The 27,946-nt window shown below is 32.5% G+C and overlaps 3 protein-coding genes across 3 annotated transcripts in view; 2 read left to right on the top strand and 1 right to left on the bottom strand.

Annotated features, from left to right (window-relative positions):
• The window catches only part of LOC141530710 (glutamate receptor ionotropic, kainate 2-like), a 243,848-nt gene that overhangs the window by 63,815 nt on the left and 152,087 nt on the right, over nt 1–27,946 (top strand). The window lies entirely within an intron of this gene.
• On the bottom strand, nt 7,339–8,680 carry LOC141530660 (uncharacterized). Its single transcript, XM_074247894.1, has one exon. It carries the CDS (start codon nt 8,336–8,338, stop codon nt 7,463–7,465), a length of 876 nt encoding a protein of 291 aa, XP_074103995.1. The 5' UTR covers nt 8,339–8,680; the 3' UTR covers nt 7,339–7,462.
• On the top strand, nt 8,680–11,715 carry LOC141531447 (uncharacterized). Its single transcript, XM_074249284.1, has 5 exons — nt 8,680–10,189; nt 10,573–10,673; nt 10,778–10,813; nt 11,165–11,369; nt 11,441–11,715. The coding sequence occupies exons 1-5, from the start codon at nt 9,829–9,831 to the stop codon at nt 11,713–11,715; spliced, it is 978 nt and encodes a 325-aa protein (XP_074105385.1). The 5' UTR covers nt 8,680–9,828.

The raw sequence follows: 27,946 nt of genomic DNA on the forward strand, positions 1-27,946 counted from the left end.
AAATCGTTTCATTTTCAGACAGCACGAGATTGTATTTGACAAAAAAAAAAATTAATATCATTTAAAGAAATAAAATATTGACAAATTAATTTATAATTTATATTATAACAATTAATTTTAACATCATTATTTTTTTTTTGTTAGACTAAGATCCAAGAATAAACTTTATTTTCATGGAGTAACACCCAAGTTTTCTCGTTTCAAATGATCGTTAAGTACATTCGTGTGAACAATATGGTCGTTATGCACATCATCGATGTGTGAAATGGCTCGTAAACTTTATTCGCGAATACTCGCAGTAAAGTTACTTACCTTCATAATAACACTACAATCTTGAATGGTAATGAAGTTAAGCAGCTTATAAACAGCATCTAATCAGTACATAACTCTAACTACTAATTACTAATTAATGATGGTCATAATCCCGATCAACAAATAATTCTGCGTACATCTCGTGTAATATATTTTTTTCTATGTCAATATAGAATATCTAAGCGCTTTTTTAAATCCACTTAGAATTAAGCAGTTTTTACAATTAAAAATAGCATAATATATAATAATTCCGTGCATAAAATATACACAGTGAAATCAATAGTATTACTTAGAATAATTTCTACATCTTACACTACTTGGGAGAATTCAAACCAACTCCGCCACATTTCAGGAGAGTGGTGTTAGCATTGGAAAAAGGTCATTGGAAAAATGCCAAGTATAATGACAAACGGAACTTAAAGCATTGCCGAAATTCATGCAGCATAATTTTATAATATTTTAACTCTGCAAACTTATTTTTAACACAAAAAACCTTTGCATAGTTACTTATTATCACCTTAAAATATCACTCTAATTAAAAATATTAATGTACATTCAAAAAACATAATTAATGATTTGAAAATTGCCACTGTTTACAATGCGAATAACATATAATTGGTTTTATTGTTGATTTCATAATAATTGTAATGTTAATTAATGACCTATCTTTGAAGTTCCGTAGCAAATGATTGAAAACCGACGATGGGTGTCCGAATATTCTAGAAATTATCAAGGAAAATCTCGATCTTATGTTCAGATCAAATTTATGAAATATTTCCGTCTTGAAAAACTAACTTAAGTGAACTTAACTGCTATAAAAAAATCGCTTTAAGCTCATCTAAGTTCGTTTTTTCGACTCGAGTTCACTTCGATCGACATTCGTACAGCTTCAGTTACGAGAGAGACCGAGTTTTGTACTTATTGAAATCGATCCAAGATATCTGCGACTCAATTAATAGAGAACGATGACAAAAATTTTAGAATCTCAAATCTGAAATTTGAAGTTTTTTATGGTCCAACTCTGTTAAAGGAATGATAGAATTTTCTATGCAGAGTTATCGATACGAAATCTTTCCAATCCAATATTAGAATCATTGACGTATCAAAAAAAGCATGACGGAAGTATTATATTATAAAACGTGAAGAAGTTTATGAGATACAATTTTCAGATCTTAAATCTTAATTTTACTCACTGAAAAAAAAAGTAGATTTCCACCAGATTTACAAAGTATTATTGAGCAAGTATTCTTATTGTTAAGAAAATAATATAATTCTCACAACAATAACAAGCTTAATTCTAGGACTAATAGTTTATTTTATTACAGTAAAGAAAAAGTAATGGTGGCACTATCAATTTCCTCATTTTTATCTTGTATTGGTAATTATTATGTAAAAAGCAGCTTTTTGTTTATAAATTGTGAAACTTTAACAAAATTAGTTTTGAAACAATTGTAATTGTTAAATTGTCGAAAGTGTTGGTTAATGTTTTTCAATTAAAATCATTAATCCCTAATAATTTATTAATTAAAAGAGAAAATAAGCTGTGCTTGGAAAAATATGTATCCGTGTAAATCGAGTGAGATTAAAGTTACACTATTTTTATTTCAGTATTTTGCTCACAAAGAAACCACATTTTGCTACTTTCAAAATACGTATTTCTGTGAAGATTATACTTTGGTATAACCCTCACAAGAATATATGTTTCTTTACTAAAGAAAATACTTTTTTTTTTCAGTGAACTTATTCATGTTTTGACTACTTCAAAGTTATGAAATTATTTTTACAGATAAAGATCCGAAAGCTTTAGAATTTTATGACTTTTTTCGCACCAAAAAAAGTATATCAAAAATATCCGTAATCGTAAAAAAGTCTATGTTATAAATTCTTTGAAAACCGCAATTCAAGGTTGAAGAAATCTCACTCAAAAATTTTTGTTTAGGTTTATCATATTTTAATTAACTTTAAATTCTATTATTCGATTCAAACAGGATTTAAACAGTCCTAAAATCAATTTTTTTCTGTCATAAATTCTGATAATTAATTACTTTTTGCAAATTTATAAAACTATAAAATGTTTTTAAAATTATTCAATCGAATAACATCGACTGACTGAACGTTTTGTAGTAATTTCAATCAATAGCTATCTCAACGTAATGACCAGCGCATACAAAATACATGCTGAGTTCGTCACTTTGATGCTATAATTGAATCGACGTTCGCAAGTACAATACAAATATATTGTTAATTGATCATTCAGAGAATTTGCAACTTCACTTGAACACGTTGTTCTAGTCAAGACATTGCAGAGAGTTGATTGTAGTGGGTTTATCGTTAAGATGCACCAAACAATTAAACAATTATACAATCAAGTTATAATAATATTTCCTGTAGTCTCAAAAAGACGAACATCTATAAACCTTAAACCGTATTTACGGTCATATTTCGATTAGGTCTACCCACGAGTTTCATAAAATTATACAACAATATTGTAACGTTAGATACAGTATATTTATACGAATGAACTTATTTTTATTGTTGTTCAGTACTATAGCAAGTTAAAGCCATAATTGAAATGAAATATACAATTGCGATCAATTTTTTTTGAGTTTTGTTCAGACAAAATGACTCTTACGTGATTTCAATCGAGAATTCAAGGAAATGAAAAGTTTCTCAGTTTGTAAAAAAAAATTCAATCTATTTGAATATTTCTTATAAAATTGAACTAAATCGGTTTCAAGATTTTACTAAAAATCTTAGCAAAGAAACTGGTGTTTTATTTTTTAAATTGCCTCTTAACTTCTTTGTCAATCAATCCCAAAACATAATAAAGGACTCATTTCTGTAGAAATTGACTCGGATATATTAAGCTGAATCAAAATCGGTTTATTAGTTCGAGAAATATTGTTGTCAATATAATTTCAAGGTGATTTTTTTTTTTTTCAATCCCACTAGGCTTGACAGCTGGCCTATTCTTAAATACTAAGTATTTATTTGGATTAACTGGCTTGAATGTCACCAACACCGTTAAATTTAGTTTATGATTAAAAAGATGTCAATGTCGTAGCAAGTAAAATATTTGTTTTGTTCTTTACAAAAAATGCTTGAAACTCAAATGAACAAAAATGAGTATGGCAACTTATTAAAAAATGTATCAAGCTATTGAGTATTGATTTTCTTGACTCTCTACAAACATGGATATATTTATTTATGTTTATTAACTTTATAAATATATTTACATTCATCAAGTCTATCTGATTTGAAACTTTCATGATAAAGTTTAATAGTGAATTACATACACCGGAAAAAAGTGATTACAATTTTATATTACGATAGTGCCATTTACAACTTAGCAGGATAGTGAATACTGCACTTAGTATAGTAAGTATATTGGTATAATACAAGTAAAATCAACTCTCTCTAAATGTCCGTTTTTGGGGCTGTAGGGAAATATATTTCTAAAAATTACAGTTCCCCCTCTACTATACCTCTGTGGTTGACTTTTTCCGCGTTTTTAAACTTCTTCGACTACTCTCTCAAAGTGTCCACTCGGCTTCGATTAATTTTAATGACTATTTGCATGTGTATACTATTCGTATTTAGACTTATGTACAAATTGCTACTTTACCGTACTAACTCCATTCTTAATTATTCTTACTTAAGAGCCGGTCCATGTATACACATGGAAATAAAATTTTATTTTTTCTTAATTATCAAAGAAATCTTCTATATTTATATACAGAAAAAACAGTTTCTTGGTTAAAGTAAAAAATTTTCGTCAGACAAGAAAATTTTTGCTTTGTTTCAAAACAACTAAAATCTTCCAACAGATTGAAAAAAAATTTCTTAGTTCGAGTACTGATTCATATTATTGATGTATTGATAATATAAAAAATGTTTTCATTATTTATGGTGTCAAAAATTTCTTTTTTTCAATTAATAGTTTTATGCGGATATTTTGAGAGAGTATAGTGAGAAAATTTATGCGGACATTTTCAGAAAGAGTGAAGCAATTAATTGTTGTTTGTTGGTGGGGGAAAGAACTGAAAGCTAAAATAGGGGAACGAACAATTTGAGAGTGGTCATTTTGAGAGAGTCGACTGTAGATTCAAATTTAGAATCCCTTTTTTTCGTGTAATCGGTTTGACTAATAAGGGAAAGGGAAAATTTTTGCTAAATTTACAATTCAGCAAAGTTTTACATTTTAATGTTATAAAAATATCATATTTAAGTTGCAAAGATGATATGAAAATTATTAATTGGTTGAATGGAAATATATCAAAAAAAAAAAAAAAATTCTGCATATGAGCTTATTAAGATTAAAGCTGCTGAAAAGTTTTAATATTCTCAATTCAATCAGTCAAGCATTGACATTTTGATGAATAGATTTACTTTTTCCGATAGTAAAATTACGTCTACCATACTGTTCAAGTCTCGAGCAATAACGTTACCAACTATGATAAAGTAACAAGCGCAACGATAGTATTTACGATATCAGAGTATGTTACCAATGTCAGATCGATAGAATCTTTTCGGTTCGTTACTGCTTTCTTATTTTGTTGGATAACAGCCAATGCTTAACAGAATGCACTGAAATGAAGTCAGTATTTTCTGGAATTGAGACAGTTGACTAAAGTTTTCCAATTGTCAAATATTGAACGATACTTTTTTATAAAATACCCAACTCAATAACCCTGCTCAATTAACAAAAATACACTGATCTTCTTCATTGTTGGGAACAACTTTTAGATCTTTTTTTTTCCTCTTCACAGTTAGACGGTTCAAGTCAACATACAAAAATTGACAAGAATATATATATATATATATATATATATATATATATATATATATATATATATATATATATACTAGCCGTCCCCGCCCGCTTCGCTGGGCGAATTTTCAAAGAAAATAAATTAAATTTTATTCATCATTTTTATTTTTTTCTTTTTTTGTTAATTTTTATTTTTTTCTGAAATTTAAAATATTTTTCAAAGAAGAGTCAAATTCACTTAAAATAAAATTTATTGATATAATAAATTATTATTAGTATTATTATTATAATTATTATTATAATAAAAAGAAATGTTGATGAACAACAAAACAAAGAATAAATGGAGAAATTAGTCAATAGAAATGGTCCGATTCATGGAGAAATGAGTATTAATCGTCCTCCATCTCACATTCGACGACTCGTCGCTCGTAAGTTGAGTTTGCCGGAACGTAAAACATACTCGTTAACATAACGAAGTTGAAACTGAAAACTCGAAATTCAAACGGCGAGTAATTTTGACCGACATCAAAGCTCCGACCATACTGGCAGACCGCGCAAACCATCAGCACCTTCAAAAAGTGAAAAAAAATCATTATTATATTAAGTTCCAGATGGCATCTGTAACGCCCCGGGTCGAAAAAAAATCTTAAATTTGACTTGATTTAACTTAATTTCCTTTGAAGTCGTCGATATACCGACAACTGTATTCCACATTTTAACTGTTTAAACTTTTTTTGACTTAATGTTGACTTAATCTTAACTTTTTTTAACTTTTTTGCCTTAAATTAGACTTTTTTTTTACTTAAATTGTTTAGTTTCCTTTAATTTAACTTTTTTTGGCTTAAATTATTTCATTGCCTTAAATTTGACTTATTTTGTCTTAAAAAAATAACTGGTTATCGATTCGAAATCTAGTTCTATATTTGACTTAATTTTAACTTAATTAAGTCAAATCGAATGGGGTTTTTATACTTATTTATTTATTAAACTTATCTAAAATTAAAACTCAATTTTAATTACAGCAAATTTTTAAAAAATTATTTCTGATTAAATCAAAATTATTATTAAAAAAATTTTTATTGCAATGATTTTTTTTTATTCTGTTCCTGAAGAATTTGTACAAGCTCTTGTTTACAATATCATTCATTTTCATGTTGATTAACCAATTCTGCAATAAATGTTTTATTACCTGTATTAATATAAAAACATACCGATAGTAAATTTTCGACAGGAATCGCAAATACATTTTCAGTTACAATGAATTCATATAAGTGTGATAGTTGGAGAAGTCTGACAGGCTCTTTGAAAGATTCTACTTGCAGCAGAGTTATTATTGCAAAATGATGGCCAAGGCACTTATAATTACTAATTTTTTGACAATCGCATATTTTATCAATAATTTTTATAAAAGAATGAAGAAGACCAAAACGTTTTTCATTCAAGTATTTAAATGCTACATAAGAAGAATTATTTTTTAATGTTTCTTTATAATTTTTTGATATAAACAATATACCATTTAATAATAATCGAAAATATTCTAAACCATAAACACCTTGAATGTTCCCATTATTTAAACTTCTTGTTACAACATTGTCTTTATCCAAGTCAAATTTTGAGTAAGTACCAACTGTACTGAATTTATCGAAGATTTCTTGTATTTTTACTTGTTTTTTTTTTCTTTTAGCAAAGTCACGCATTGTACCATCAGGTAATCTCTGTACTCGAGAATGTAACAATAAATTTTGCCAATGTGAATTAACAATTTGTGAATCTGCATTCGTTGTACCATGCATATCTTTTACCATTAAGCCATTTAGATTTTCCAATGAAAAGCATGAATGCGACCACAATGGTCCCAATGATTTTACTTTAGATCATATAAATCTGGAAATAGTTTGACGAACAATTGTAAATTTTTTTTACTGGTATTTATCATCGTTTGAGTTATTACATTTGCGTTTAGCATCACAATAGAAGTTGCTAAAAGCATATAGTGACTGAAATACTCAGGTGTCATTATATCTGATAAAATAGGAACCGAGTAATAAAAGAACCAATTTTTATATTCTGATGCTTTCCAAGTGGCAAAATTATCAATAGTATTGAATCGATGAACGAACCGTGGAACTTGGATATTTTTAAATTTGTCTTTAACTACATCAATTACTTGCCTGAGAGAAAATGGACTTGAACTATATTCTGCATCAAACCATAAATGCATTAATTTTTTTACATTGCCTTCGTAAATACAATGCATCGAGTCGATTGCATTACCAACAATAAAATTAGACATGACTTTAGACAGAGCGCAAGGTCCTTTAACGCCTTTAATTACTTTTTTCAAAGCAACAGCTTTGTCTGCATAATGTAAGACATTTGTTAAACTACGTAGAGGTGCATTCGGTTGATATTTATAAATGTATGTCCACCTGTATTGAGCTTCAAAGTTTCACCGGGGTTTTCACAGTCAACACAACCATACTCGCCGTTAAATAATATCATGTTTAACACTGCAGCTTTCGCTGGAAGATCAGCCGTACCAGTCAGTAAAACAGCTTTAACAGTCCTCAATGCATTAAGATCGTGTATATAAAGCTGTTTTCCTTCATACAAACTTTGGAATTCCAAATAAAATTTATCTATATATAGATTATAGTCTGGCTTTACCAATCCAAACCATAGTCCAGCTAAGATTGTATTTTCTTTTAAGATTCTTTTGTGATAAGGTAATTCATTTATTCTTATATAAAAAGGAGTTAGGCTATATTTGGAAGATTTGAATGGTGATACTCCATCAATGTACCAGGTAAGTGAAATGTTGCATGGACTCGCGAAAAATCCATTTCTCCAGTATTTTTGATATAAAGTACCATCGTAAATATCTTCAACAGAAGTATTACTTGTTTTCTGTCGATGAAAACGATGTTGAAGCTGATCGAAAAAACCCGGTCGGCGAAATAGTTCTTGTAGCTGATCAAAAATAGATAATTGCAAGAAATATGCAACCTCCTTATGACCACAACTGCACTTTTCATCTTCAGTCATTAAATTATTAAGACAGTTAACGCAATAGTAATGTTTGAGTAGTTCAGCTTTGGACACATATTTATTAAAAATATGTAAATTATTTTTCTGTAAGCCTTCAGAGGGACAGTGGAATTTTACGACTTCCATGACATCAGAAATACATGACTGTGTCATGTTGTGTTTCAGTAGCAATGATAAAATCATCAAATTACTTTGTTCAACATTCATAACTGATCCTCTATAAAGTGGTATCAACAAACGATCCGCATCATTTATATTTTCTGCACCATCATTATTACTAATATTAGGATTGTCTCCAATATTGTCCAAAATCCTTGAATCTTCACTTTCTGCAGAGATCGAAGAATCGGCATTACTAGATGAATTATTTGGAGTAATTTCATTACTGCTATCATCAAAGGTCGAATTTTCTGATGATGAACTCTCGCTGGAATTCGATGGATTCGGATGGTCTGACGAATTATTTATATTTGATGTATCATTATCTAATTCAGGATTTGTGATCTGCAGAAAGTCTTCAGCAGTTTTGGTTTGTTCCGACCCGTAACTAAAAATTTAAGGAAAAAATTATGTCAAACAACATGCCAATAGGACTCCAAATGTTTGTTTTTTTTACACCTACGAAAATGACATGCAATTAATAAATAAAATAACTTACAGTTTTTCGTGCTTATTTTCATCACTCTTTTCGACAGATTTCATGTACTTATATCTTGCTTCTTGACTTTGTTCTCTAAGTTGTTTTCTCATATTGAAAATTTATAATATTGCTATTTGTGTCATTGACTATTGTTGACAAAACAAGTGTTTGAAAAAATTTCTCATTTTCATTTTATCAATAATAGCATTATAAATATTATTAATAAAAATTAAGATTATAACAGGCCGTACTTACCAAAATTGTTGTTTTTTAGAAAAAATTAATAAAATTATTTCATTCACCAAGGCTGCACTCTATCTTTGTTTTAGGTTATCTAATCTCAAGCGCTCCAAAATCTGGAGATAAATCTCCAATACTATGATATAACATTTTATATTTTATTTATTAATAATAACAAATTTTTTTATCGAATTCTTTTATTTAAATTAGTAATAAGTTGTATTAGTTAAAATGTTTTTTTTTTTTTTAATTTGTAAACTTTATAAAGTTGTGTTTATAAAGCTGACATAAATAGTCGATAAGCTAGTGAATATATTAAGCTGAGTTTTCTTAGGTCTGCAATCGGTAAAGAAGATGGTACCCAATCATGCAGTCTTATTAAAAATTGACCAATAGCGTTAAGCATTGCTCTCTCAGATGACCAATAGTGTAAGAGCATCATAATTGTGTCGACATTGTGCGTATAACGTCTACAATATACTACGCATAACATCTACAATATACTAAGCGTCGATTTTGTTCTCTACAGCTCTTCATTTAATTTTATTTTCATTTGATACATTTGATAAAGATTTAAATCATGAGATTTGCTCTGATATATTGGATTTTGGACAAAAAGTCTGATGTAATAGCTACCTCGAAAATTCCTGCGCGTGATCGACACGAAGGAGCTCTAACCTCACTCGAATGGACGGATAAAACAACTAATGTAACTATGAAGCATTCAGCGAGAGTTTTGAAAATGGGTTGTAAGTATTATTGAAATTATTTTTATGTATAAAAACAGGTGATTAATTAAACAAAAATATTCTTTTTAATGAAAGGTAAGATATCTGATTTAGAAAAATTAGCAGTTGATGATGTCGGTTGTATTATTGATCCAAAAATACAAAAATCATACACTAAAGATGTATTGGACAAGAAAAAGGAATTACAAAATAAAAAAACCAAAAATAAGAGTGCAGTTAGCCAAAAACAAAACCGTAGTGAATCCCTTCTAAAAAAAGCTTCGATTTTTAATAGCTTAAAAACTCAAAGTCCATCTGAATTAACTTCAGATGCGGTTGATCCTCTCCAAAATTGTACCAGATCATCTGATGGGGAATCAAGTAGTGAAGATGATAAGGAAGATAAAGAAAACGATACAATTGCTAATGAATTGGAAAGTCCACCTCTATGTATGTAAACTTTCAGTAAATCTATTGAAGCTTAAAAGATTTTATTAAAAACAATATAATTTTTGTTGGAAAAAAATCATTTTTGTTAATCAAAAAACGATTTTTGGTAAAAAAAAAATTTTTGATGAAAAAGAAATAATTTTTGTTGAAAAACAATAATTTTTGTAGAAAAACAAAGTTTAATTGCTTAAAGCTTAATTGCTATAGTTTATTTATTTTGATATTAATAATTGAATTTTTTTTACTATTATAGTTTCTTGCTTTATTATTATTATAATCATAGTTATTAATGTTATCGTAATGATTATGTTTATAGATAATTTTATAAAATTATAATTTTATATTAAATTATTGCAAGCAAATATTTTTTTTTTTAATTTTAGTGTCTCATGAATTCATGGATGGTATGAGATGTATAATGTGCTATTTTGAAGGTATTCACCAAAGACAAAATACATCAACAAATGAACTTCAGACAAATCAGGTATGAATAAAAGTCATTTGTAAGTAATTTGAAAATATTTTGCTATCGATTTATAGATCGTTATTACATAACTATGTTTAATAATTTATCAATGATATTTACAGGCCATTAAGTGCATTAATACAGTTAGTCCAAATAAGGTAATATTGACCTTAACTATTTAATATTTTTTCCAGTAATTACTTTTAATACACTGATAGAAAGATTCATTTGTTTAAAAAAATATTCGTTAATAGTTAACAAATAATTTATTAGAGACTACTTTTTAGTATTAAACAAATATTTCTTGGTATTTAAAATGATTTATTTGTATTTAATAAATCTGATATTCCTTTATTAAATATTAATAAATCTTTATAAATACTAAGAAATATTTATTAAGGACTAACAAGTGGTCTCTAATGAATGATTTGTTAAATATTAACAAATATTTTTAACTATAAACAAATCCTTCTATCAGTGTACCAACGCATTTCTTCCATTATTTACAGGTCGAAATTTTCGAAGGCTCAAATTGTTATATACGTAAAGAAAGATTTGAATCTATTCTGCGCCGCCACGGAGAAAAAAAAGATTGGAAAAAAATTATTACGGAGATCTTAGTCGAATTATATGGAAATAATCTACAATTTTATTCAGCTAAAGGTTGTAAAGGATCTCTTGGAGTCTATTGGCGTCTAAGCGACGCGATTAAAGGTAGATATCGTAAAATTAAATTTATGACGTAAGATTATGATGATTTCATATTAATAAATTGATAATTTTAGATTTAATTAAAATAAAGTTGGCCATTCCTATCACATCAAAAATGTTTTCCAAACATATAAATAACGTTTGCTGTAACCGGAAGTTAAAATATAAAGGAGCGAGTCCTTCAACTTCGAGATCTTCTACAAAACGATCAATGACTACATCGAATAATTCTAATAAATTATCTAAACGATCCAAGAAATTGGAATTCTTCCAGCCAAATCACACTTCAATGCTTCCAACATTTTTTCAACTTTTGAATATTTATAATAATTATTTTTTTAATTACTAATATTATTATTATTATTATTATTATTATTATTATTATTATTATTATTATAGCTGTGGTTAATAATTATTCCTATAATTAATTATATGTTACTAATTATAAGTATTTTTTAAATTTGCATTGTAACTGTTTAATTTTGTTTTATTCTGACTTTAATGTAACTTTTTTTGTCTTAAATCTGAATAAAATATATTTCAATTGAATTAATTTTGACTTAAATGAAACTTTTTTTAACTTAAATCTAATTAAAATGCATTTAAATCGACGCAATTTTGACTTAAATGTGGCTTAAATCGATCCTAACTAAGCCACAAAAAGTCAAATCTAAGTCAACTGTTATGGAAATTTTATACTGACTAAAAAAATTAACTTAGTTGAAATTTGAAGGATTTTGACTTAAATTTTAAGTCATAATTAAGATTTTTTTTCGACCCGGGGCGATATGATATTTGAAAAAGAAATATCATAAAATGTTTTAATGGAAATGGTTAAACGTATGACCACTGCGGACCAATACGGTGAGCAGAGAGTACGTTTAACCACAACCTTTTTTCTTTTTACCTGATTTATTTTGATAATCGACTCAAGCTCATGTTGATTATCGACAATCATTATAACATGATCCCCAGACCCAGGCCAAATGAAAAATTGTCGGTAAAAAGTAATTCACGGTACCCGAAAAGCTTCTGAACGTACCCAGTGAAACTGAAAAAAAAAATAATCAATAATTTATAAAATAAACAAAAAAGATTTTAAATTCAATTACAAATTATAAAAAAGACATACTTATAATGACGCCCTTGCCGGAAAAATGGTGACCGTTGAAAATTCATGAAGTTGATGTTGATAGTAGCGTTGATGACAGATAAATGGTTTAAATGTTTATTTGCTTATTTTTTTTTTTAATAACAAAAAACAATGAACCTAGTAACCATTCAATTTTTTTTCTTTATTTATTAATTTCATGTTTATCGTTGCAACGAACATTATAAACGTATAACTAAGTATTAGTAAACGTTATTTCTTCTTTATCAAGATGTAATGTACATATTCACTCTATCTCATCGAATTATGAAACGGATTACTATGCCAGGCGAATGACATAGATTTATTTAAGCTTTTTTTAATAATAATAATAATAATAATAATAATAATAATAATAATAATAATAATAATAATAATAATAATAATAATAATAATAATAATAATAATAATAATAATAATAATAATAATAATAATAATAATAATAATAATAATAATAATAATAATAATAATAATAATAATAATAATAATAATAATAATAATAATAATAATAATAATAATAATAATAATAATAATAATAATAATAATAATAATCTGTTGTTCTTTTTATTATTATTATTATTATTATTATTTTGTTATTAAATGCTCAGGGGGGTTATCCCCGGAGTCCGATTCTCCGAGGGCCCAGCCTGAGCTCCATCCGTTACTGCTGGACCACTCCGCACAACAAGGCGGTTAGTGATCACAGCAGGCCAAAGTCATTTCCCTTAAGAGACGGAGAGAACCAAGTAAAACAGCCTTCTGCATCCTAACTGCCAAGAACTCAGCTTTTGATGAGCAAGCTGGAACTTTGGCAAGTGAGGATACAAAAGACTGTTTCATCCCTCCTAGGACGCCAACAATCAGGACGACAAGCTTGACACGGTAACCTGGGTAAAGTTTGCCAATTTCAAACAGGAGATCCTGATATATTTGTCTTTTGTGCTCTTCTTTGGCTGAGATGTTGTATTCAGCCGGGGCCGAGAACTCAATGACATAAATGTCACGAGTGGCCTTGTCGAAGAGCACAATATCAGGTTTGTTGTGATCTATCCGCCGGGTTGTTGCAAATGGCATGTTCCAATAAATTTTGCAACTGTCATTCTCAACAACCTGGGGAATATCTCCTGGCAAATAAGGCAGCACTGGTGTCACGTCAATACCGTAGCAATGACGAAGATAGTAGTACAGTACTCTCAGGGCAGCATTGTGACGCTGGATATATGCACCTCTCGCCAGCACTGGACATGCCGACAAAAGGTGCATAAGCGTCTCCGGATGTTGTCTACACCTCCTACAGGACGTGTCCGGAAGCTGCACCTGGAGCACCTTGCTACGGTACTCAAGAGTGTTAATGACACCATCTTGGCAGGCAAATATGAACCCTTCAGTCTCGGACATCAGGCCCGCTGACTTTAAGAAGGAAAAAAACGTCAGCTGGATGGACAAGCCATGATCACGCACGTGTTTAAAGAACACGCTGTGCATGGACTTGTCCATCAGTTCGCCAAGGAGTAGTTTTTCCTCGGCGTTCCTGATGACGCTCTTAAATTCCTCCTTTCGGAGTTCCATAAGAGCGTTTATTTCTCCAAGACCAAGGGTTCTTGCCGCATATATTGCTGCCTTATACAAGAATGACCCCTTATGCGCATTTTCATGTTTATGTACAATTTGCATAAGAAAGTCATCCTCGTCTGCAGTGAAATTGACAACTTCGTGAGTTAAACCCAGGACCAAACGGTCGTGAAGCCGCTCCAAACTCTGCAAACCTCTCCCACCGATGGACCGGGAGAGGTATAATCTGGCGACTGATGAATTGGGGTGCATGCTCCGATTCATATTAATGATCTTACGGGTTTTGATGTCGAGATCTCGTAAATCCTTTCGGGTCCATTTCAGGACACCGAAAGAGTATAGTAAGACTGGGACAGCGAGCATGTTAGTAGCTGAGACTTTGTTTTTGCCGGAAAGTTCGGAGGACCAAATTTTCCGGAGTCTCCTAACATACTCGCTCTGGAGAGTTGTTCGGACTTCAGAGACCGCATGCATGCGGTGCTCTTCCATTCCTAGATATCTATACAACTCCCCGGCGTCTAATTGTCTTAAGACACTCCCATCCACTAACTCGACATCAACACCAGTATCAGAGCACTTACCCCTCGCGATGTACGACCGCACACTTGTCCAACCCAAAAGACATTCCGACATCTCGTGTGTACTCTGCTACGATGTTGAGGGCCGCTTGTAGATGATCTTTATCAGCACTATACATCTTCAGATCATCCATGTAAAGCAGATGGGTAATCGAATAGTTTCGATCACCCGGAGGCCCCACAGAGTACCCACGAGTTTTACGGAGAGCAATAGATATAGGCAGCAGTGAAACGCAAAACAGCAGAGGGCTCAAGGAATCACCTTGGAAGACCCTCCGTTTATACTCTACAACTCCGGTTACGTGCAATGCATTTCCACTTCCAATGTGAAAACGCGTTCGCCAGAGCTGCATTGTACGCCGAATGCATTCCACTATTTCCGGATTGACTCCCAGGCATTTGAGTAGATATAAAATCAACTCATGTGGAGTTGAGTCAAATGCCTTGCGATAATCAATCCAAGCCATTGACAGGTTGCATTGATAGTAGATCGCATCTTGTAAGACGCATCGATCCACTATCAGGTTCTCCTTGCAACCTGACAGGCCTCTTTTATTGCCACGTTGTTCATATATCTGTTGCCATACAGGCTCTATCTGCTGCAAGATACAGTTATTTAAAATTTTTGTAAAAATTTTATAAACCGCATTCAAGCAGGTGATAGGCCTGAAATTCTTAGGGTCAGACAAGTCACCTTTTTTAGGTATCAGTACGGTTCGCCCTTCTACAAGCCAGTTCGGAATCGGATCGTCAGCTCTAATGTACGATGTAAATATGCGGGCCAGATGGAGGTGGGTAGAAGTAAACTTTTTCCACCAGAAGACATTAATGCCATCTGGTCCCGAGGCAGCCCAATTTTTGCTGCCATTTAGAGCTGAACGAACTTCATCCACACTGACTGCAGGGCTCTCTTCATCAGCATTCTGCCGACGGTGTTCCCGACAGAATGCTTTGAAGTCGTGCAGAGCTGGAGTATTGGCGTTCACGTTTGGTTGATCTCCATACAACTCAGTCCAAAAAGCTTCCACCCGCTCAGGTGTTGGATAAGTCCCGGTAACATTGGTCTTTGATGTCAGAAACCGTGAAGGGCTGGATCGAAACAACGAGTTGTCGACCAACCGCTTCAGCCTTTTCTCTAGTGACTTTTTGGCAGTCACTAGAGCCCGCAATTTATTAAGAGACTCTTCTTTGATGACAAGAAGAGTACTCTTGTTCAGTGTGTGATGACGCCGCCGAAGTTCAGTAACAATGCGTCGAATTCGGGGCGTGTATGCTTTTTGAGTTGTTTCGAACTCAATCACACACTGAATGCGGGAGACATGTTTCCGGGATCTGTCAATTTTGGAGCCAAGTTGTAAGATGCGCTGTCTCAACCTTGCCTCGATCGAGAGATAATGTCTCTCTCTCGGAAAAGCCGAAACTGCTGCACCATACACAACCTGGCTCACAGTGAGCAGGGTGGAGTCCTCCAGGATAGTTGCACGGAGATCTTCGTTTACCGCGTCAAGTTGTTGTTGGGAGTAAGTTATCTTTTTAGATATACTTACTTGCCGTCCTACAAAGGGATTGTTGTTGTCCAAGGAGGAACGGCGTCGCTCTTGGTGTAGTTGCGCCGGAAAGGAAAGTCTATTAGACTGCCTACTGTCCGGCACAAGCGATCTTCTATTTCGCCGAAGATGAGCGGCATAATTACGCAGGTGTTTGGGCGTAAAATGCGCTAGCTCCGGATGCATATCACTCCAAAGAGTGTGCATCCGGGCCATATAGCCGCTCACCCCCGGCTCGCTACGTTGGTAGCACACCAAGAGGTTATTATTATTATTATTATTTTGTTATTAAATGCTCAGGGGGGTTATCCCCGGAGTCCGATTCTCCGAGGGCCCAGCCTGAGCTCCATCCGTTACTGCTGGACCACTCCGCACAACAAGGCGGTTAGTGATCACAGCAGGCCAAAGTCATTTCCCTTAAGAGACGGAGAGAACCAAGTAAAACAGCCTTCTGCATCCTAACTGCCAAGAACTCAGCTTTTGATGAGCAAGCTGGAACTTTGGCAAGTGAGGATACAAAAGACTGTTTCATCCCTCCTAGGACGCCAACAATCAGGACGACAAGCTTGACACGGTAACCTGGGTAAAGTTTGCCAATTTCAAACAGGAGATCCTGATATATTTGTCTTTTGTGCTCTTCTTTGGCTGAGATGTTGTATTCAGCCGGGGCCGAGAACTCAATGACATAAATGTCACGAGTGGCCTTGTCGAAGAGCACAATATCAGGTTTGTTGTGATCTATCCGCCGGGTTGTTGCAAATGGCATGTTCCAATAAATTTTGCAACTGTCATTCTCAACAACCTGGGGAATATCTCCTGGCAAATAAGGCAGCACTGGTGTCACGTCAATACCGTAGCAATGACGAAGATAGTAGTACAGTACTCTCAGGGCAGCATTGTGACGCTGGATATATGCACCTCTCGCCAGCACTGGACATGCCGACAAAAGGTGCATAAGCGTCTCCGGATGTGGTCTACACCTCCTACAGGACGTGTCCGGAAGCTGCACCTGGAGCACCTTGCTACGGTACTCAAGAGTGTTAATGACACCATCTTGGCAGGCAAATATGAACCCTTCAGTCTCGGACATCAGGCCCGCTGACTTTAAGAAGGAAAACGTCAGCTGGATGGACAAGCCATGATCACGCACGTGTTTAAAGAACACGCTGTGCATGGACTTGTCCATCAGTTCGCCAAGGAGTAGTTTTTCCTCGGCGTTCCTGATGACGCTCTTAAATTCCTCCTTTCGGAGTTCCATAAGAGCGTTTATTTCTCCAAGACCAAGGGTTCTTGCCGCATATATTGCTGCCTTATACAAGAATGACCCCTTATGCGCATTTTCATGTTTATGTACAATTTGCATAAGAAAGTCATCCTCGTCTGCAGTGAAATTGACAACTTCGTGAGTTAAACCCAGGACCAAACGGTCGTGAAGCCGCTCCAAACTCTGCAAACCTCTCCCACCGATGGACCGGGAGAGGTATAATCTGGTGACTGATGAATTGGGGTGCATGCTCCGATTCATATTAATGATCTTACGGGTTTTGATGTCGAGATCTCGTAAATCCTTTCGGGTCCATTTCAGGACACCGAAAGAGTATAGTAAGACTGGGACAGCGAGCATGTTAGTAGCTGAGACTTTGTTTTTGCCGGAAAGTTCGGAGGGCAAATTTTCCGGAGTCTCCTAACATACTCGCTCTGGAGAGTTGTTCGGACTTCAGAGACCGCATGCATGCGGTGCTCTTCCATTCCTAGATATCTATACAACTCCCCGGCGTCTAATTGGCTTAAGACGCTCCCATCCACTAATTCGACATCATCACCAGTATCAGAGCACTTACCCCTCGCCAGATGTACGACCGCACACTTGTCCAACCCAAAAGACATTCCGACATCTCGTGTGTACTCTGCTACGATGTTGAGGGCTGCTTGTAGATGATCTTCATCAGCACTATATAGCTTCAGATCATCCATGTAAAGCAGATGGGTGATCGAATATTTTCGATCACCCGGAGGCCCCACAGAGTACCCACGAGTTTTACGGAGAGCAACAGATATAGGCAGCAGTGAAATGCAAAACAGCAGAGGGCTCAAGGAATCGCCTTGGAAGACCCCTCGTTTGTACTCTACAACTCCGGTTACGTGCAATGCGTTTCCACTTCCAATGTGAAATCGCGTTCGCCAGAGCTGCATTGTACGCCGAATACATTCCACTATTTCGGGATTGACTCCCAGGCATTTGAGTAGATATAAAATTAACTCATGTGGAGTTGAGTCAAATGTCTTGCGATAGTCAATCCAAGCCATTGACAGGTTGCGTTGATAGTAGATCGCATCTTGTAAGACGCATCGATCCACTATCAGGTTCTCCTTGCAACCTGACAGGCCTCTTTACTGCCACGTTGTTCATATATCTGTTGCCATACAGGCTCTATCTGCTGCAAGATACGGTTATTTAAAATTTTTGTAAAAATTTTATAAACCGCATTCAAGCAGGTGATAGGCCTGAAATTCTTAGGGTCAGACAAGTCACCTTTTTTAGGTATCAGTACGGTTCGCCCTTCTACAAGCCAGTCCGGAATCGGATCGTCAGCTCTAATGTATGATGTAAATATGCGGGCCAGATGGAGGTGGGTAGAAGTAAACTTCTTCCACCAAAAGACATTAATGCCGTCTGGTCCCGGGGCAGCCCAATTTTTGCTGCCATTTAGAGCTGAACGAACTTCATCCACACTGACTGCAGGGCTCTCTTCATCAGCATTCTGTCGACGGTGTTCCCGACAGAATACTTTGAAGTCGTGCAGAGCTGGAGTGTTGGCGTTCACGTTTGGTTGATCTCCATACAACTCAGTCCAAAAAGCTTCCACCCGCTCAGGTGTTGGATAATTCCCGGTAACATCGGTCTTTGGTGTCAGAAACCGTGAAGGGCTGGATCGAAACAACGAGTTGTCGACCAACCGCTTCAGCCTTTTCTCTAATGACTTTTTAGCAGCCACTAGAGCCCGCAATTTATTAAGACACTCTTCCTTGATGACATGAAGAGTACTCTTGTTCAGTGTGTGATGACGCCACCGAAGTTCAGCAGCAATGCGCCGAATTCGGGGCGTGTATGGTGTTTGAGTTGTGTCGTACTCAATCACACACTGAATGCGGGAGACCTGTTTCCGGGACATGTCAATTTTCAAGCCAAGTTGTGAGATGCGCTGTTTCAACCTTGCCTCGATCGAGAGACATTGTCTCTCTCTCGGAAAAGCCGAAACTGCTGCACCATACACAACCTGGCTCACAGTGAGCAGGGTGGAATCCTCCAGGATGTTTGCACGGAGATCTTCGTTTACCGCGTCAAGCTGTTGTTGGGAGTAAGTTATCTTTTTAGATATACTTACTTGCCGTCCTACAAAGGGATTGTTGTTGTCCAAGGAGGAACGGCGTCGCTTTTGGTGTAGTTGCGCCGGAAAGGAAAGTCTATTAGACTGCCTTCTGTCCGGCACAAGCGATCTTCTATTTCGCCGAAGATGAGCGGCATAATTACGCAGGTGTTTGGGCGTAAAATGCGCTAGCTCCGGATGCATATCACTCCAAAGAGTGTGCATCCGGGCCATATAGCCGCTCACCCCCGGCTCGCTACGTTGGTAGCACACCAAGAGATCGACTCTCAGTTCCTCCGTCCACTTAAAGTAAGTCCTTAAGGCGCCAGGGTCGTCATCATTCATCGGGTCCGGCGTGCTCCTCCCACCTGATGAATGGTCCTCATCCGAAAAGGACCGGTTGTGGGGAGCACTTCTGAGTTGGTATCTTGTGGTAACTCAGTTATTTCCATGCAGTGGGTAGTTGGCCCACTGCACGGGCTACGTCGTTCGCCTACAGACCTGATGTTATGGTCTGCGTTTCCCGCGATGCGCCGCTTGGAGGCCACGTAGCAAGCATCGCTTGCTATTATTATTATTATTATTATTATTATTATTATTATTATTATTATTATTATCATCAATATCATTATTATCTTCATTATTAATATCGTCGTTGTCATTGATATTATTTTCTCTAATTTCTTCATTATTTATATCGTTGTCGATGACAATATTTTCGTCAATTGCTTCATCGACAAAACGTTGTGAACGTACTATTTTTTGTCTCTTCGTTCTACGTGTCGATCGGCCAATTTGAGCTTTTCTTTTTTTCACCATAATTTCACTATTTTTACACAATTTATAAATATTTAATATTCGATTTATAAATACACTTATTATCACAAATGATAAATTAATATATATCTTATTAAAAAATAAATAAATATTATAACTAAAAATATAATGAATATACGTATCTTCTTTATGAACTGATTATAAACTTCTTCTTCATTCAACTAATCTTAAAATTATATTATGTTATTTTTATTTTTAAAAAAAGACGATCGATTAAATAACAGACTAACATAACCAAAGAAAACAAATGATAAAACAAAAGACTATCTATTAAATGACAGATTGATATAACCTATGAAAGATGAATAACCATGATAACGTCGTAAACTTAATCAGGAACTTATTTATTATTATTCATCCAAATGACGGATACTTTTATAGAAGAAATAACAGGTATAAAAATAATTAAATAGATAACGATAGACACATTACGTATATTTACATTTATCAATTCAGTTTTCGTGGTTATGTAGAAGAAATATATGGTTTTCAAACTTATGGAGAAAGAAATTACTACGTTTTTATTTTAACGGGAATGCGTTCATATAATTATCTGTTTGCAGTTGAAAATGCTCCACTTCGTCATTGTTTAAGAATAAACAAAAATCAAGTAATGTCTAAGCAAAGTTCTACCGTCATTTAAATTATTTTTTTCTTCTCAATTTAATCACATCCATTTTGAATTTATATAAAAAAAAATTGATCATTAATATAGATTGTGACGATCTCAAATTCTGCGGATTTTGTTTGTCATTTCTCAACTATCAATGATCAATTTCTATCCGACTCAAAATTTAGAATATTCTTCGATCAAATCACTTTCTCAAACGAATTCATAGTTGAAGAGTTACCAATTCTTGCAATCCATAAGATGATTATTGAAGATGAAGATGAAGATTAAATATTATGTGTTAATATATTTATAAACTTTTTTTTTATAAGTTAATTACGGTATTAATTATTTATCAATGACAAACAAAATTTATTTAATTATTTGTATGTATATATATTTTGCGGCTGTGGACCGTCATGTGCTTTATTGTACCGTATCTACCCTGTGTCCCATTACACGGCGGAACACAGTGACATGAGGAAACCACAGAGAAAACTCACGCCAGTACAATCGGTGATAGGCAAATTTTCATTAATCACTAAAATTCTGCATTGTAGTGATCAATGAGCCTTTAACTTATACCTAACAACAATGATGTTCATGCAGGCCAATCGTATTCTTATGAAGATCAACCATCAAAGTACTAACCACTCTAAAAGCTGCATAGATTGGGTGATCAACTGAATCATACGCCAGCTGCATAGCTATCACTGCTGCACTTATATTAAATAATCTTATTACAATTACAATAATAAACATTAATATTTTTTTAAAAATAGAGAAGGTAGCTTGAAAATGAACCGAAATTTAGAGCTAAATGTACGTCAATGTAGATCAATAATATTATTTTCTGGACATTTTCTAACTTCCTTCTTTATTTTTTTAATCGTTTTTCTTCCTTTATCTTTTCAATCTTCTCCTTTTTTCCCTTGATCCTCCGTTCTTTTCCTTATCCATTTCTTTACCTACTCTTCCTTTTATGACTTCTTCGTCTTCTATCTCAGTTGATTCCGTCGCGATGTTTTTTTCATCTGATGGGGTTGTATTAAAATTAAATTTATTTATTATGTTTTATATAAATATCTCAATTAACAAATAGAAAATTACTTTTTAATTTCCACTCCTGCTGTTGTTTAGCCTGTTTAACCAAACGCATCATTCGATCTTGTTCTTTTCTCTCAAAGTAAGTTCGTATTTCTTGAAAGTATAATAAAGCGTTGTAAATTCCGTCAATTAACGATTTCTAGATAAATTCAAATAATTTTTATTACATTTATAATTAACTCTTGAACTTTATCATCACTTTATTTTATGTTTTATGCACATTTACCTCTCTAATCTCTGCAAAGAAAAATTCACTTATATTATCGTATTCTTCAAAGCAACCAATCCCTTCATGGAATCTTCTGTCACTTAAAGTGATTCGGACTGTTGTGAAACATCCAATATAAAACTTTCTTGATTCTTTTGATAGTTAATGTCGAATTATTAATAAAAATTTGTAATTTACAATTTAATTATATATCAATATATTTTACAAATCATTACTTACCTAAAGTTTGAGCTTTTATCTCATGAGACCAGTTTTTAGAACCAAACACATAGTCAGCACACAAACATAAACTTTCAATACTTTCTCTGTCGGACATTTTTATTTCACTTTTCAACCGCTTATGAACTGACGTTTTGTCATAAGATTAATTAGGTTATATAAAAACAAATGAAATTAATTAAATAAAAAAAAAACAATTAACTTTAACCTTTTCTATTTAAACAGTAAAAAAATAATCATTTGGAGTCTGTAGAAGTTACAGTTTGGAAATAGAAATTTCACATTTTAACACCCACCACCGGAAACTTTTTCAGCGGTGAGTTGTTGTAAAATCTGCTCTTAGATTATTTCTACATCTCTTACAGAAGATTCCTACCAAATTTGGAATTTATAGGAGCTATAGTTTAAAAACGGGAATTGTTCATTGTTAACGCCCCCGCAATCCCCTTTGGGGGATGAATTTCTTAAAATACGTTTTTAGTTGACCTCTACATAACGAAAGTAATATTCCTACCAAGTTTCACATTTCTAAGTCCTATAGTTCCCGAGATTTCGTGATGAGTAACTATAGAAATTGGAATACTTTGTTATTGGAATATTTCGATTATCATCGAAATTTTTAACGTTTTAGCAGACTTTTTTAAAATTTTCTTACCTATAAACATTCTCCTGACAATTCTGAAGACAACAAAAAAAAATTAACGCAATCGGTCCAGCCGTTCTCAAGTGATACTCGATCATAGATACGGCATTTTATTTTTATCAAAAAATGAGAGTGGGTGTGCAGGGGTGCGTGGGAGTTGGTGGGTGGATGCGTGAAAGTTTGTAAGTAGATTCTTAGCTGAATGTAAAAGAACATTATCCGTTTAGTAAACTCCGTTGAAATCCATGAAAACAAAAGAATCAAGAGAAAACGCTTGTCTTTTGTTTTTATTAGCGGGATAAATGTTCATAAAAGTAAAACAGCAATAAAAAAATGAAGGAACGTTAGAATTCTAAAAATAAATAGCCATAAATCATCTAGGAAAAATTTCGCATCGAATGGTGGTAGTTTCATGTCGATACGATCAGTGGTTTAGGCGTGATTGAGCCTCAAACGAAGACCATTTTCATATATATATATATATATATATATATATATATATATATATATATATATATATATATATATATATATATATATATATTAGGGTGTTTCAAAAAAAGACGAATTTTTTTTTCTTTTGGTGTCTAAAAATTGATAGTATACCTAAAAACAAAAATTTTGGCGCCCATGTGAGCTCTTAATATCAATAGTAAGATTTGCCTGTATCCATTTCTTTATTTTCCATTTAAATAACACGGGAAAAATTTTTTTTAATTTTTTAATTTTTATTACTTTGGAACGGTTCATCGTAACAACAATCTGAAAAATGATATTAGTAGGAAATTTTACGCTCTACAAAAAACGTCTGAAGACCAAAGTTTCTCAGATTAACGGCTTCAAAGATATCCGCGGTCAAAGATAACACTAATAAAAAATTTATAATATTTTCCAATAAAATTACAAAAAAAAATATCACATGCTATATTTTTATTATTTCTTATGTTAAATTACTTTAATTCCGTTAACCTGAGACTGTAAACTTTTTTTTTTGACTAATTAATTCAATACTTAACTCACGAAATGCACTAATATATAAATATAAACGTTAAAAATGTCACATAAATGATTTTTTGGTCTTTCTTATAACAAATTTATTTTATATTTTATAAAATTTATAAATTTTTGTAAGAGGAAAATGTAAAGTTCCTTATTACACAAACTCACCAAACACTCATCATTGCATATTATTCAAAATAATATGAAAATTCTGTAAATACGTTAAATCAATTAAATCTACTATAAAACTTGATCAAATGTTTTTTATTTGAAAAATATCAACAGAGCTTTATTTAGCTCTGTCGGTACAGAGTATTATACTCATTTAATTTGAGTGTTGTAGCTAATAAGCTCTGTGTTGGTAAGCCTGGTTGTTCGGTACTAACTTCATTTAGTTGCTTTGCTCTCAACGCTTTACTATATCTTCTCGTCATTGTCTTTGTTCATTGATACTGATTGTTTTTTCAATCCGTTATATTATTAATTTAATTAGTTGAAATGTATTAGTTATAAATTTTGTGATCATAATGGTGAAAATAGTGTACTTGATTGGTGATGTGTTAAGTGAATTAGTTGGAAAAAAATTACCCTCTCTGAAAGAGGTTATGTCGCTTTTATTTTATTATCTTGATACGAAAAATTTTTCAGTTAAAGAAAGTATATCAATCACTATCAATAAAGTTTTTGAAATTTGGTGTGCGGCATAAATCCCGACAAGAGAGAAAAGATCTGCTTTTTTGAAACTAATCTCAAATCCCAATCGATGGAAGAATTTACAAAAAAACCGTAAAATGAAAAAGTCAAAGTCTCAAAAAAAAAGGAATCCGTTTTTCAGGATGAATTAAATAAACTATTTGATGTAGCTCATGCGGATGTTTTAAATATACTGGACAAAGAAAGAAGATTATTTTATTTAAGACAAAAATCTTCCAGTCGACGTGGTTTTATTTCATATAATTCTCAACCAATTTTAGAAGATGTCGAAGACATGGATGTTGATATCAGCAATTATGATAATAATAACAATAATAGTGATAATAATAGTGAAGAGAACATTGGTAGCAATGATAAAAACTATAATAATAATGGTAATGATAGTAATAATAATGTCGGAGAGTTTGATAACGACAATGTCAACTATTATTGTGCAGTTGAGACTGATGATGTTGCTAATCATAAAATATCAAGTCATCCATCTCAATTATCCCAGAAATCTTTGGAAAGTAATACTTCTCGTATAATCTCTGATTATGAAGATGAAATGCCAAAACAACAAGTTCCAAAAATTGATATAATGACACCAGAACTTGCTGCGGCTTTGGATAGAGCTAACGTGACTAGTAGGATGGCGACTTACATTATTGCTGCTTTATTATCTAGCTTGAACATTGATTGTGCAAGCGTAAACTTTAGTCATGTGACTATTCACCGAGCAAGGGAAAAATTCCGGAAAGAAGCGGCGTTAAATCTGAAGACTAATCTGGAAACTGACAATTATGTACTACATTTTGATGGAAAACTTTTATCAGATATTACAGGTACAGAACAAGTTGACCGGCTTCCGATTATTTTAGTTCCTAAACTAGAATCTGGGACTGGACAAAATAAGCTTCAGCTATTATTAAAACAGTAAAACAATGGGATATTAATACTGACAACATCAAAGCATTGTGTTCTGATACTACGGCGTCAAATACGGGTAAATAATTTATTAATAAAAAAATATAACATGGTTGATTACCGTAATGTTTAAATGCTAAATCAAATCAGATTTTTAGTATTAACCATTAATTTCCAAGTTATGAGTTATTTTTTTTTTTCAAATTGAAAAGATTTCTCCGTACTACTCTAAAAAATCGATACTTCACTAGCAATTCTAATTTTATTTTTTCAGGAATCAGAAATGGTGCGTGTGTATTAGTAGAAAAGGCTCTTAGTAGAAAACTGTTGTACTTGCCATGCCAACACCATATTTTTGAAATTGTTTTTCGAAGTGCATTTGAAGTATACTGGCCTGCTTCGTCTGGCCCAAACGTTCCAATTTATCAGAGATTTAAAAAGAAGTGGGATGAAAGTGACCAATCAAACTTTACGGCTGGTATTTGTGACAAAAAAGTTTTGGAAGTAATAACACCAATCAAAGATGAGATTTTAAAATTCGTTAATAATCAAATAGAAGTAAAATTTTTTAATCCAGCGCTGAAGAATTATTAACTGACCTTAAAGTGGAAAAGAAAAATGTATAAAGTTCAGTATAATTGAGGAGCTGATTTTCAAAAGGGTATCTTTTCATATTTTAAAATACCAGTTTTCTGAACTTTTAAATACTAATTACTTTGAGAATTATGAACATTTATAAATGAAAATCGAATTGCAGCTTCATAACCGATTGCACTTTATAACTAAATTAAAAAAAGTTCAATACAAATATTTATAATTGAAGATAACTAGTTTTTGTCTCGATTAATCAAAAATCAAAAGATACCCTTTTGAAAATAAGCTCCTCAATTATCAATTTTACTCTGATTAATTAACTTGCCGTCGTGATTAAAAATATTGAAAATCAGTTTCACATGACTGTTATACTTTCAATCATCTTTAACGATTAAAATTGCGTTTGTAAAATATTTTACCACTTTTACCTCACATCAGTTAATAATAATTAGTCTTCTCAACTTTGAAATTGCGATATAATCAATTTCATTTTGACTTACAACTTTTTTTGTAGATGGATCATTGTCGAGACGATTACCGTGAACTTCTGGAATTATAATTAATATTTTTGGGTACTACTACCACAAATATTACATTTAAGCATCCTGGACCGGTCCATCATGCAAGGTGGATGGCTAAAGCAATATATAGTTTAAAAATTTTTTTATTCAGAAATGAATTTCATCTTACTAAATCGGAAATAGATGGATTACGAGAACTTTGTTTATTTATCATAATATTCTATTTAAAAGCTTGGTTCACTGCGCCGTGTGCTATAACAGCACCTAATAATGATTTAACTTTGATTAAAGAATTAATTTCATTTGAAAGATTTAATAATAGTCTTTCACAGACATGCTGACAAAAATTAGCCGATCACTTGTGGTATTTAAACAACGAACTGTCTGTTTTATCTCTTTTTGATAAAAATATTTCAGTTGGAACAAAAAAAAGAATAGTTCATGCTCTTAAAAACTGTAAAGCCAATGAAACTACAACAAATCGCTTTATAATAGATAAGAAAAATTTAGAGCTTCTATATTTGTTGCAAGTAGTGACAGAACATAGAAAACAATATCCTAATTGCAATAAAAGTAATTTTATAAAACTGTAATATTTTCAAGTTGAAAAATTGTTGTAACAAGTTGTAAATATAGTTTTTTGTTATAAAGAATTAATTGTTCAATTAAATTTCTTAATATTTAGTAAAAACAAAAAATAAATTTGTTATAAAAGAGACCAAAAAATCATTTATAAGATATTTTTAACGTTTATATTTATATATTAGTGCATTTCGTGAGTTAAGTATTGAATTAATTAGTAAAAAAAAAAAGTTTACAGTCTCAAGTTAACGGAATTGAAGTAATTTAACATAAAAATAATAAAAATATAGCATATGATATTTTTTTGTAGTTTTATTGGAAAATATTATAAATTTTTATTAGTGTTATCTTTGACCGCGGATATCTTTGAAGCCGTTAATCTGAGGAACTTTGGTCTTCAGACG

The sequence above is a fragment of the Cotesia typhae genome, unplaced genomic scaffold (assembly GCF_013202065.1).
Source record: "Cotesia typhae breed Kobodo isofemale line unplaced genomic scaffold, CoteBio_Ctyphae contig_5, whole genome shotgun sequence".
Classification (NCBI taxonomy): Eukaryota; Metazoa; Arthropoda; class Insecta; order Hymenoptera; family Braconidae; genus Cotesia; species Cotesia typhae.